Source organism: Lontra canadensis, unplaced genomic scaffold (genome assembly GCF_010015895.1).
Source record: "Lontra canadensis isolate GAN:19392208 unplaced genomic scaffold, GSC_riverotter_1.0 scaffold93, whole genome shotgun sequence".
Lineage (NCBI taxonomy): Eukaryota > Metazoa > Chordata > Mammalia > Carnivora > Mustelidae > Lontra > Lontra canadensis.
In genome coordinates, this window is record NW_022631087.1 from 1,004,942 (window position 1) to 1,017,530 (window position 12,589).

Below are 12,589 nucleotides of genomic sequence, written 5' to 3' on the forward strand. Positions count from 1 at the left end.
GGTCTCTGTCTCAAATTCTCATTGTGCTGTACTCACCCCTCTTCTTGTGATGATGTGAGACCATAAGATGCCCACATGGTGAGATGAAGTGAGGGGAACGGCACAGCTCTAGGCTACTACTGACTTTCTGCAGATACAGTAGAAGAAGGAGCACTTGCTTCTAGACCACAGTTGGCTGTGGGTAATGGGAACGTCGGAAAGCGAGCCCACAGTTAAAGGCGGAACCGTTGTGCTACACAGCTGTTTGGCTGTCTAATAGTGGGGATTGTTCTAGAGGGACAAGAACAACCTTGGAAAGCTCCTACTTCCTCAGCCTCTGCTGCCACTTCTTCTTCTTCTTTTTTTTTTTTTTTTAATTTTATTTATTTGACAGGGAGAAACACAGCGAGAGAGGAAACACAGCAGGTGGAGTGGGAGAGGGAGAAGCAGGCTTCCCGCTGAGCAGGGAGCCCGATGTGGGGCTCGATCCCAGGACCCTGGGATCATGACCTGAGCCGGAGGCAGAAACTTAACTGACTCTGCCACCCAGGAGCCCCCTCTGCTGCCACTTCTGGAGGCCAGTATGTCAAAAGGGTAGAGCGTACTGGTTCAGGGTGAGAGTGAAGGTCTTGGAGTCAAAGACCTGAGTGCAAATTCTAGTTCTGTCACTATGATATTAGGCAAAATACATCACCTGAGTCTTAGTTTACTGATCTGCAAACATGTGCTATGGTAGTACCTATCCTTTCTTGTGAAAGCTAAATGAGATTCTACAAAGGAGATGCTGAGCTTAGTGTGTGGTATGTTTCTGTGCCCAATAAATGGAGACTATTATTTCTGTTATTACAGTAAGCAGTTCTGACCCTATCTGCTTTCCAAATCCTCCCCCAGCCCTATTATAAGCTCCCACTCCTGGAAGCCCACTCCTCCCATTGTTTCCCAATAGGTGCATTAGCTTGTGTAACTTGAGATCTCTATACAGGGGCCCCCTAAACAATGCAGGGGTTAGGCGGCAAGCCCTGCCTTGTGCAGCCAAAAATCTGTACGTAATTTTGAACTGCCCCCGAACTTAACAGCATACTGTTGACCAGAAGTCTTACTAAGAACATCAACAGTCAACACAAATTCTGTATGTCATATGTATCATATACTTTATTCTTACAATAAAGTAAGCCAGAGAAGAGAAAATGTTATTATGAAAATCTTAAGAGAGGGGCCCCTGGGTGGCTCAGCTGGCTCAGCATCCCACTCTTGGTTTTGGTTCAGGTCACAATCTCAGGGTGGTGCGATCAAGCCCCTTTGGGCTCTGGGCTCAGCAGGGACTCTGCTTGGAATCTTGTCCTTCTGCCCCTCCCCAAACTTGTGCACATGCACACTCTCTCTAAATCTTTACAAAAAAAGAAGAAAGAAAAAAGAAAGAAAAAGAAAGAAAAATCTTAAGAGAAAATACATTTACAGTACTGTATTTATAAAAAAATCCACGTATAAATGGACATGTGCCATTCAGTCATGTTGTTCAAGTGTCAACTGTATACAACATTTCTTAAGAAGAAAAATTTTTTCTTTATAATACCAAATTTCTGTGTATCTTCCCTTCAAAATATTTTACTCCTATCACCTCCTATAATTTGAAAAGATACTATTCCCACCTCCAGTTTGGGCTTTTAGTTTTTAGGATGTGTAGTTCTGTATTCCAGAAGGTTGAAGAACAGTTGTAGAGATAGAACTATGGGTGAGTAAGTCTGCTTTGCTGAAGGAAAATGAAAGAGGCTTAACAATTGTTCTCACCTCAAAAGAATCCATCCAAAATCTACTTAAAGAAAAAAAAAAGAAAAAAATTCTATCCAGACTGAAGGCACTGACTACAGAAGTTCATTATCTGTTGGAGGAGACAGATTCCAAGAATTGCTGGGTTTCGCTAAAAATGCTGGGGACATTTCACTGGTCCCTGTTTTCTCACCACAATACTCACAAGGAGATTACTAAGTAAACTTCATTGTAAGATCCTAATAAATCCATTCTTTAAATATTTAAAATTTTTTAACCTCTCCAAGAAAGAAACAAAATTATGGCAGATGTTTTGATTATTTATGAGATTCTGTAAAATCTATGAAATGCAAAATCTGAGATTTAACTGAATATAGACACAGATGCGTCTATTCAGACACTAAGGAGATTTTAACCTTATCTAGCCAATCATCCTCAAAACAGCAGACCTTTTTATGTAACCCATCTCTGCCGTTAGTGCATGAGAAACGTGTACTGCCTCCTTCGTTCAAGTGACCCCTAACAAGGCACTCAGTTCCCATGGCCTACAAAGGCACATGTGACAGTCAAAAGACCAGACGTGACTTCTGGGACCACGGTAAAATGTGAAAAACAGCTCATGGACTGTAGCTTCATTCTAGCATATACGTGAAATAAAATTTAAAATTTGCCCCAAATCAGCTACAATCAGCAAAACTGCTCACAGAACTTTCCTCTAGTTGTCCTCACTCTTCCTCTTTCTAAAACTGAGGTTCAGTGGTTTTCACCCTATCAGAATACAGAAATTTACCATGCGGTCTGATTCAAAGTGAATCATTTATCACTTACCAGCAGTATATACCTGATTTTTAAAATACAATAATGCAAAAACATCTTGCTAAGTGCCTGTGTTTTTAAAAATGAGATTATGAAACCCTACTAATTTAATTCAACAGGTCTAGGTGTAAAATAGTCAAGGAATAATGTTAAATAAACCAAGAAATAACTTGGAAAAAGCTGAGTGAAAACACTGGTGAAGTATTACTATACATATGTATACACACACCCATAAATACAGGTATATAAACAAATTCATCAAAGAGGAGTCAAAGAAGTTTTGTTTTTTTAATTACAAAGAAACAAAAGAAGACACCTAAGCCTTCACATAAACTTGAAGACCAACTGACCCTGACCCAGCCGATCTGGATGCCGCTGGCCACTGCTCGAATCTGTTGCTGAGTTTGGCAGCTTAAGCAGCCCTTCCCGCCAGCCCCTGCTGCAGGAAATGCCGAGGCAGGAGGAAGGGTTTCTGGCCAGTAGAGAACCCATGTGATGATCATGTGGTGTGAATTTAAAAAGCCGGTTTACAGACTCTTGGAATGCACGACCCACTTAATTTTGGCAAAATGTAGTTTTCTGGCTCAAAAGAAAAAAACGCGTAAGAACGCATCTGGACATCTCCAAGTAAATGATTCTGACAGACATGGAAAGGCAGAACAGAAACTTTTGAGAGTGACAGAGACACTGTCCCTTAAGTCTTGGGTCTCCTAAACCTTAAACGGGAGACAAATCATTTAATGACAATATTCAAATCACTGAACAGCAAGTAAGTTCAGGTCCAAGTCCAGTGAAAAAAATTATTTTCTTAAATTTTGAATATGTAGGGAATATAAAAAATACAATATAAATAGGGTTTAAAAAAATCAACATAATATGGCCCTAGTTTCTGAATGTCTTACCAAAACAATATCACACATGAGCACATTTGTTTGGGTTTTAACACCAGTCCCAATTAAGTTCCACTTGTATAATACATTAGAGATTTCAAATCTGTATCTCCAGCCTGAACTTCAGATCTGAACCTTTAAAAAGCTCTTTCTCACTTTGATGTCCCATGGACACCTCGAAATCAGCCTTTCAAGAAAGAATTATGATTGGCATCCCTGCCATCACTCACACACACACACACACACACACACACACCCTCCCTCCATCTCTTCCTATGTGCTCCTGACTCTCCACCCTGTTGTTCAACTCAAAGACCTGGACATCATTCTGGACTCATCCTTCACACATCTGACCCCTTCAGGTCCAATCAGTCACAGTCTGCCTCCTGAACACCTCTGAAATTCATCCACTTCTTTCCATTTCTACTGCCACTTTCCTAGTTCAAGCTGCTCCAGGTTTAGTAGCTGAGAGTTTGGGCTTCCGGTTCCAGCTGACTTGCTCTGCCATATAGTAATGGGGTGGACTTGGACAAGTCACTTGTCATTGGAATCCTTAAGTCTCCTAACCCATAAAATGTGGATGGTGTCAACAATGCCCACCTCACATTCTGGGAATTTTAAATGAAAAAAATCCATGTAAAAGTCCTGAAATCATGTCCAGAAGCTGTGCAATATTCAGTTGATCTCGACTGTCACAATCCTCCTCCCTTTGGGTGCTGAGCACAATTTCTCTGGGTTAGGCAACCTCTTCTCTTAGCGGTACTAACACTCCTAGATAAATATTTTCTCTGTCTCCCCACCCAAACATAAGCACTCTAATGGAAAGGACTGAGTCTTCGTCCCATAGACGATATGAATACATGACTAATAAAACAATGATAACAATAAATGATCACATATGAATATTAAGTTATATGAGAAATGACACACATAATTATTAGTATATATTATATACCGAATGTGGTATTCCTTAGAGATCATCAATGAGAGAAAGAAACATTGACACACACAGATTTAAGTCAGCAAGGAATCAATAATCAAAAGCATCAGCCACCATAAATTTTAATGTGCAACATAATGAATGTTAAGTAACTTATAAGTCTTCCCTTAGAATGTTAACATACAGAGGCACTTCTCGATCAAAAAAAATTCACTTTTGCTACTCAGCAATTTATTTTCCATTGTTTTGCAAGTCAGAGATATTTGTTCCTCAAAACAAAGAAGCCACCCAATAGTTTCAGAAGTGTGACTCAAGCCCTCTCAGAGGAAGCATGTGGAAAACCCTCTCTACCCTCCCACACTGACATCTAAGATTCCCATTTACGAGAAAGACAAAGAGCATGTCTCAGGATACTGACCCCTGCTCATTCACAAATGCTCCCTTCTGGGGCTGAATTTTTTTTAAGAATTAAAACCAGTGACGTGGTCCTTCTCTACGGGTTTTACTAGCTACAGGAAAATGACCCATTTTCTTTAGCAGAGAAAACAGATTGTCCTCAGTTTTTTAAGGTGAACGGAAGGGAGAGAATCGATTCTGATTTTACTTACAAAATTTTCAGTGGCATTGTTCTGACCCAAATTCCTCTGTCCCTTGAGACAAGTTCAAGGTGAGGGCAGGGGGCGCCTACTCCCCTCCTCCCGGGGGGGGGGGGGGCAGGGCCAGCTACCTGGGCTCCATAGACGCGCTGCATCGCCTGGAGAAGCTGGTTGGTGTAGTCCGTGAGGGTGCCAGCATCTTCTTCAAACACGCTCAGTAAAGAGCGAGTCTACGAGGAAAGAAGAGAAGTCCATTTATTCCTAAGTGGAAAAGTTACAGAGGAGGTAGAAACACACACGTGCACGCACACCCCCCTCTCTAAAATGGGGAAGGGAGATGCCAATTCTCCGGCTTTATTCTTTTACTGATAATACTAGGGAGGGTTGATTTCTGGAGCTTTAATTTAAAACTACTTTCCTCATCCTTCAGACTACAACGCAGGGGCAAACTGAATACAATTCGAATGTTGGGGCCAGAGAAGGAAAGCCAATTTCTAAAGAGTAAGACTTGAGGGCTATTATCTGTTTCGATTTAGCCCCTACCTAACCACCAGGAGAGTCCATCCAATTGGAAAAAAAAAAAGTTAAAAAGGCAGCCTCTCCTTCTGGCCCATAAACTGAACACGATGCCAGATCTGAGTGTTTTACCTGGGGTGTGGACGCCCAGCAGTGCATCACCCCAACAGCTAACTGCTGGTCTGGTTTTCTGCAAACTTGGACATCTTGCAGGAATGCGTCACTCTTTCCTCTTAAGATACTACAGTCAATTTCCACAACTTTCGTCATCTTTTATTCAACTAATTTTAAGCTAGTGGCCAGGAAATTTCTTATACCCTGGGTCCACCAGCAGTGGGTCTGGGCACAAAACTGAAATCGCAACTTAACAAGAATGCTAGCTCCGTCCCTTCAGGAAGGCTAAGTACTCAGTGCCCCAGAGCAGCCGAGCAAGGTCATTAGAGGGAAGGTGTTTCCTGTCGCTCTTGTGCACAAAGCTGGACACATGGAACACTGAAGAAATATTTACATGGGAGATGGTGTCTAAGTAAGTATGAAGGTGTCACATAAGTGACCATATCTACTCAAGGGACTTTACTTAATGTGTTCAGCACAGTGGGAAATTAAAATATTATGTCAGTAATAATGGAGTCTCTAAAAATAACCCATTAGGCACAGAATGGATAGTAAATTATAGAAATGCTTTTAATAAGATAATATCAAAGCACTTTACAGAGAACAATCTATTAAGGCTCATTATCTCCCTGCATATGCATTTCAATTCCTTCTTTCTTTTTCTAACCTCAGGTCAGAGAGCAGGGATGGACTTCATAGTGCCCTCAATCACCTGGGGGTTTGGATCATTCTGTCTCCCCTGGATTTTGTCCCCCAAATTCCAGTGTACTTTGCAGCAGAACACACTTGTCCTGGCTTCGCTGAGGCCTTCAAGGCTAAAAATACCTTCTGTGAGACCAGGGTACTCTCTTCACTATCAATCCTTATCAAAAGAGGGACCAGATGCAATGAATATGGAAAACATAAGACAGGTTTTCAAGAGCTCTCATGCACAGCAAAATATCAGAGCTCATACAGTATGTCATTCGTGTGCCAGAGCGGAGTTCTTCAAAACTTCTAAAATTAAAAACAATGGTACGAAACACATTACCAAACAATATTTGTCTTTAGTATGCATATACACTCCAATTTTTTCCTGTTCTATTCTGTTCCCTTCCACTTGTAAACAAAAATCATGACTGTGACCCACCGGCTCTCATAACAGATGCATGGATGTCAACCAGTAGGTGGAAAACATCAGTTCCGAACTCTTCGTTCTATCTTAAACAGACTTCTTATTTGGGGGGAGAAAAAAGATTGTATCCATTCACAGATGCACACATCTCTGCCTTTATCCAGTATCTGTCGAAACAACGTGCTGGGAACTGGGATTCAGAGGTGATTAGACCCAAACTGTTCTCCAAGAGCTTAGAGCCCGCTGCACCTCTCAAAGCATCTGGGATCCCCATGGGACCATATCAGTCCTGGGTCCAAATTCAGGCTCTAACACTGATGTGCAAGGTTACTAAGATAACAAACACACACAAAGTCCCTCCCAGTGTGTGATGTACAGTGGTAGCAGATGAAACTAATTATGAAAATAATGAATTCTGATTCCTTATTATATGCTGGACACTAAGGGCTTTACATGTATGATCTCATTTTTTCTGAGAGCAGAGCTTCCTGAGCAGATATGGACGGGGAGTCTCGGAGACTCAGAAAGGAAAGGAGCATGAATCTCTGTATGATTTCACTTTAACACCACAGCAATACTTATCTGTACAGTTATCTATAAATGTTATCTAATGGGCAAGGACCTTTTGTCTCTTTGTATTCATGATGTCAGTGCTGGAAGAGCTCACGTTTTTATGATTCTGGTATCTTCCTTTGCTATAACTAACATGTCTAGGAAAATGAGAAGGAAAGAATGATACAACTGCATTGAGATTTCATTTTTCTAACTACTACTGATCTCCATTTAGTCGAGTCCTATTAATTGTTTTTAGAACTCTCAGGAATAAAGTAGGATGGAAAATGAGAAGAGGAAAAAGAGAAGGCTTATGTAAAGGTCTTCCAGAAAGAAAAAAGAAAATGAACCCTCCCTTTTACTCTGTACCTCCTATGAGACACTGTGCTGAGCACTAAATATTTACTTCATTTAATCCTTCCAACAACTTTATGAGGTAGATACATGGATATTTAACCCTATGTTACAGATAATAAAACTGAGGCTCATCAAGGTCAAGAAAGCTGCTCAAGCTCCCACGGCTGGGAAGCAGCAGGGCTGGGATGTCAATCCCAGTTTGATGGGCACCAACGGCCACGCTTCCTCCCCTGCAGGAGGCTGCACCTGTCACCCAGCTGGCCGAACTTTATCAGTGGGCATGCGCTGTGGCCCCCAGCCCAAGTCCTGCCTGGAGCCGGCTTCCCTTCGGTCATCCTGTCACGCTCTTGCCTATTAACTGCCAAATCTTTATCACCAGTATTTCATTTGCTCACACTCTGGACATATTTACCGTGACCACCCACCGCCGTGAGCACTGGCAAGAAAAATCCAGTCATTCTAAGTAGGCCAGGATCACCACTGAAATAAATCTACCCGGCTATCTTAGGCACTGTTTTTGATACCTACGTTATCAGCTCCATATCTGCTTGAATTTATATCTGAAACAACAGGAATGTTCTATATCTGGAATGTAAGGAATGAGACCAAGACCAGCTGAAGGTACACCAGACATCAAAGATTCCACTTAAAAGTCCGAAAGACCCTGCTGCCAATCACTTGTAGGTAACAGCAATCATTTACGGAGTTATGACGTGCAGGCATGAAGACACTTTACACACTTTATTCATTCTTCATAAGAATCCCATTAAGTAACTATTTTTATTCTAATTGTACACATGTTGAAACTCAAGCTCAGAGAGGTCAAGTAACTTGCCTAAGGCAACAATGGCAGAATCAGGATTTCAGCTCCATCCTTTTCCTACTACCCTATACTTTTAAGAGTATGCCTAGCCAGAAGAAACAAACACACTAGGGCTACAGCCTCAGCTCCACATCGTCCCTCCATCTTAAAGAAACGGGGTGTTCCCTAATAAAATAGTCCTAGATATTTTTTTATTCTCCAGAATAGCATCTGACCATATAATGGCACAATTTTAGTAACTCTGATTATAAAATACACATATTATCCTCCACAAGACCTAACCCCAGGTTGTTCTGAGGCACCTTGTTTGGGTAAAGAAAGCCTGGTTTGGTCAAGGAGGGCTGTTCCCAGTCGGACCACTCACTGCATGATCTCGGAACTAAGTCTTTCATTTCTCTGGGCTTCAGTTATGCCAACTGCAAAGGAAACACACACACAAAGATCAAGAAAACAGTCAGCAATACCGCTTTTGTCTTCATCTTATCTCAAAAGCGGACTACTTACACAAAAGCCACTGAGCCCCTGAAGAAGTCAGCGCGGCAGCTGCTCAATGCTGCGTTTGTGTTCCTACCACAGCCCATTCACACGACCCTGGCACTGCTTTCCTTATCTGTCCCCCGGGACAGACTGTGCCCCATGGAGGGCAGGCACTCCTACCTTGTCACAATATTCCCAGCATCTAGCGGCGCCTGGCAAGGAGCGGAGGCCCGCGAACGGCAACGGAGACCAGTCAGAAGCTTCGTCCCCAAAACATTCTGCCTCTCACATACCAGAAATGTGTAACCAGAAATGATATGTGTACACACACACCAGTCTTCCATACACCGTGCAGTGCTAAAAAAGGACAAAATGAATAGATGTGTTTAAGGGCGGTCAACTGTTATTCGGCTCTTCTTGGGTCACTGAGTTCAGTTACAAAAGCGTTTGTGTTCACTTACTGAATCATGTGCAGGTTGCTGCAGCAACCCTCATAAGTTCTCTTCAAAAAACCAGAAGAAACAAACAATAGATGGTTTCTTAGGATCTTTTCCTTTCAGCGAAACACTGTAGGTCACCGATGATAGAAATGCCAGGTGCTAGGTAGTACCTGAACAACACAGGCTAGCCTGCTGGGTTCCTATCCTGCCTCTGCCATTGCCATTGGGCAAGTTATTTAACTTCTCCGCTCCTTGGTAATTTTCATAGGAGACCTACTTCAGAAGACTGTTGGAAATATAAAGTGAATTATTATAGGTAAAGGATTTAGAATAATGTCTGGTGCAGAAAATGTACATGTGATATAGGTGATTGCTATTGTTTTTATTCTCTACACATGAAAGGAATCAGATTTGCTTTCCTCCTGTTCCAAATCTATGGGTTTCTTCAAGAATAAGGTCGCTTTAGGGACACACCCCATATAAGACTGCTAAATAAATATATTCTGATGATTATCAAAGACCTTGAAAGTTAGCTTCCACTGCACCAACCTCATGAAGAATCCTGGTCGGGTGACACCTAAGTCCCCAGAGCAGTAACAATTCCCTACATTAAGAGGAACATTACATGGGAATGCCAGTGCCACCAGACCTCCTCTTCCACATACAAGCTCAAAGTTATAAACCATGCAATATAATTCTAAGCTTCTAAAGCCCCTTAAAGATCAACTGCTCCACGTGCCTCATTCTGCCGATGAGAAAACTGAGCCAGCCACAGGGTGCAGATAAGTAAGTGACTTGCCCCAGTCACATGATAAGTCAGTGGCAGAGCAAGAATTAGGATCCAGTTTTCCCAACTTGTTTGCCAGTCCTCCCTCTGCTTCCTCCCAGCTGAGCAAACCCTGTAAACCACTCAGAAATGGTGCATATTCACTCATGTGACAGTCAGAAATGCAGAATGTGACTTCTCAGTGAGGGAAACATAGGACAATCAGTTAGTGCAACCTCTCTGACCCGGCTCAGCCATCACCATGATCAGTTAGGAAAGCAATATAGCTTTGCACTTCCGGACGAGAAAGCAAACGGAAATCCCTGTTCCAAACGGTATCCTTAGAAATTCTAGATTATTATCTTCATATCTCACATTATGTGTGAGGATGGACAAAATGACTTCTCCAATGGGCTTCAGTCCCATTAAAATGCCACAGGTCTAGAGCTTTCAAAGGGGTCTTTGAAAAGTCCATCAGAGCAGCAGATGCCAATTAAAAAAAAAAAAAAAGTCACAGCTTGCTCAAGTTTCTTACTTGTCTACCTAAGGAAGAGCACAAAGAAATGGAGACAAGGCAACTAAGCACACTGCCGTTTGACTGCTGATTCTGAACTGGCAAGATGCAGAGTCCATCAAGAGATCATCCCCCAGAGTGTAATGTTCTAAGAAGAAAAAGGATAGGAAACGAAAAGAGAAGGAAAACAAGTTAATCTTACTCGAATTTTTGAGGAGTTGAGACACCCGGGGGGATAAAAAGACTGATTCAAATAAACTCAGGAAGATGCAGAACCCGGAGAGTAGATACGAAGCCCGGGCAACGCTAATGCGGGGCAAAAAAGTTCCTTGAAGAAAAGGGCACTGAATTATGAGCTCCTGTCACTCTGCACTCATCTGTTCTATTTACACAGCAGCTTTCATCTGCAGAGCTCCAAGGACTTAACTTTCATCTCGAGCGTGCTAATGAAGTCCCTCCGTGCGACAAATGGGGCAGGTGTTGTAATTTTCGCTTGACAAAATGGGAAAGCCGTGCCGAAGGGTACCGCTGGGAAAGAGAGCTGGGCTCTCCGCCTCCCATCTTGGCCCTAAACCCGCCAGGACCCACCGCATCAGCAGCAGCAGCAGTAGTAATAACTAAGATAGACTACTTCTGTACCAGACGTTGCCGCTAACAACTTTACAGGCGTTCCCTTATTTAATTCTGACAACTCTGTGAGGCGGGGACAATTATTATCCCTGTGTTCCCAGATGACAAAACTGTGGCACAGAAAGGCTATTTGTCCGAGGAACTCAGCGAAGCTGTGGAGCCCGACTTTAGGCCGGGCAGCGTCAGTTTCAGCTGACTCTGGAAAAGGGGTCACGACACAAAGACTCTGGCCGCGGGGGGCTTTCTCGGGTTCTCCAGCCCCGCCTGAGGGGTGCCCCTTCCCGGCCTCTGCGCGCACCCGGCCTCCACCCCGGAGCTCGAGGGGCCACCCCGGCCTCCAGACCCCCGGGCGGGGGGACCGAAGCGGCGGGAGGTACCTGGGGGCTGTCCTGCAATGCCTCCTCCAGCAGGAGCTTGTCCACCGCGGGCATGGTGGCGCGGGGCCGGGCAGAAGGACGGAGAGCGGGAGGCGCGGCCGCCGAGGGTGCTCCGGGCTGAAGCGACGAGGCAAACGCTCTGTGCCCGCCGCAGCCCGAGCGCGCCCACGTCTGGCCAGGGACCGCCTCCCCCGCAGCCTCCCGCCCGCCGGCCCTCCTCCCAGCCCAGCCCTCCGCGGAACCGGATCAACAGGAAGTGTGGCGAGCTCGTACAGCCCGGCCACCGGAAATGTGGCGGCCCCGCTTCCGGCGCGCTGCTCCTCGTCTCGTGTCGCGTCGGGGATACCTACAGCTCGTCTAAGCGGTCCCGCGGCTCCGTGCGCGCGGCGGGGGGTTCGAGGTCTGCGGTTAGGCAGCTGGGTACTCAATGCTGGTCGAGGCCCCAAACGGGGAACGATAAGGTTTTATCTATTTGGCGCCTACCCAGACGACTTTAGAATCGAAGGGGATGGGAGCGAACAGATTTTGCCCCTGGGTCCCGCGCCACTGCTTTAACGGAGGGAAGAGCCTACTCTTTTTTTTTTTTTTTTTTTTTTTTTTTAATAATTTTAAGAGCCTACTCTTGACACACCACTCGTTTCCAGATAAATCCCAGTGCCCCCGTGACAGCTCTGAGCGCAGAGGTCACCGACTTCTAGAAACAATCATCTGTGTTACTCAGAGGTAGCCACTGTGGAAATCAGAGCTATAGGATGGCAGGCTTCCTGGGCACTTGGAGACTCCAAGGCCAGCATTATTCCCAGTTGGCTGTAGCCAGCACCAACCTTTCCTGAACCATTGTATGACCTCCGTGGGGAAATCATTCGGCATCCTTTTTCCCTGCCATATTCTTCTTGGGTAGAATCATGCCTACACAATGTT

The 12,589-nt window shown here is 44.1% G+C and overlaps 1 protein-coding gene across 2 annotated transcripts in view; it reads right to left on the reverse strand.

Moving 5' to 3' along the window:
- Positions 1-11,903, reverse strand: part of APPL2 (adaptor protein, phosphotyrosine interacting with PH domain and leucine zipper 2) — a 50,869-nt gene extending 38,966 nt beyond the window's left edge. The window contains exons 1-2 of one of the 2 annotated variants that reach the window (XM_032836492.1): positions 11,669-11,903; positions 5,120-5,218 (exon numbers count right to left, since the gene is read on the reverse strand). In XM_032836492.1, the coding sequence (XP_032692383.1) occupies positions 5,120-5,218; positions 11,669-11,722 (153 nt within the window). In that variant the 5' untranslated portion in view covers positions 11,723-11,903. The remainder of the gene's footprint in view (positions 1-5,119; positions 5,219-11,668) is intronic. The other variant, XM_032836491.1, reaches the window with a different exon arrangement.
- Positions 11,904-12,589: the final 686 nt, after the last annotated feature.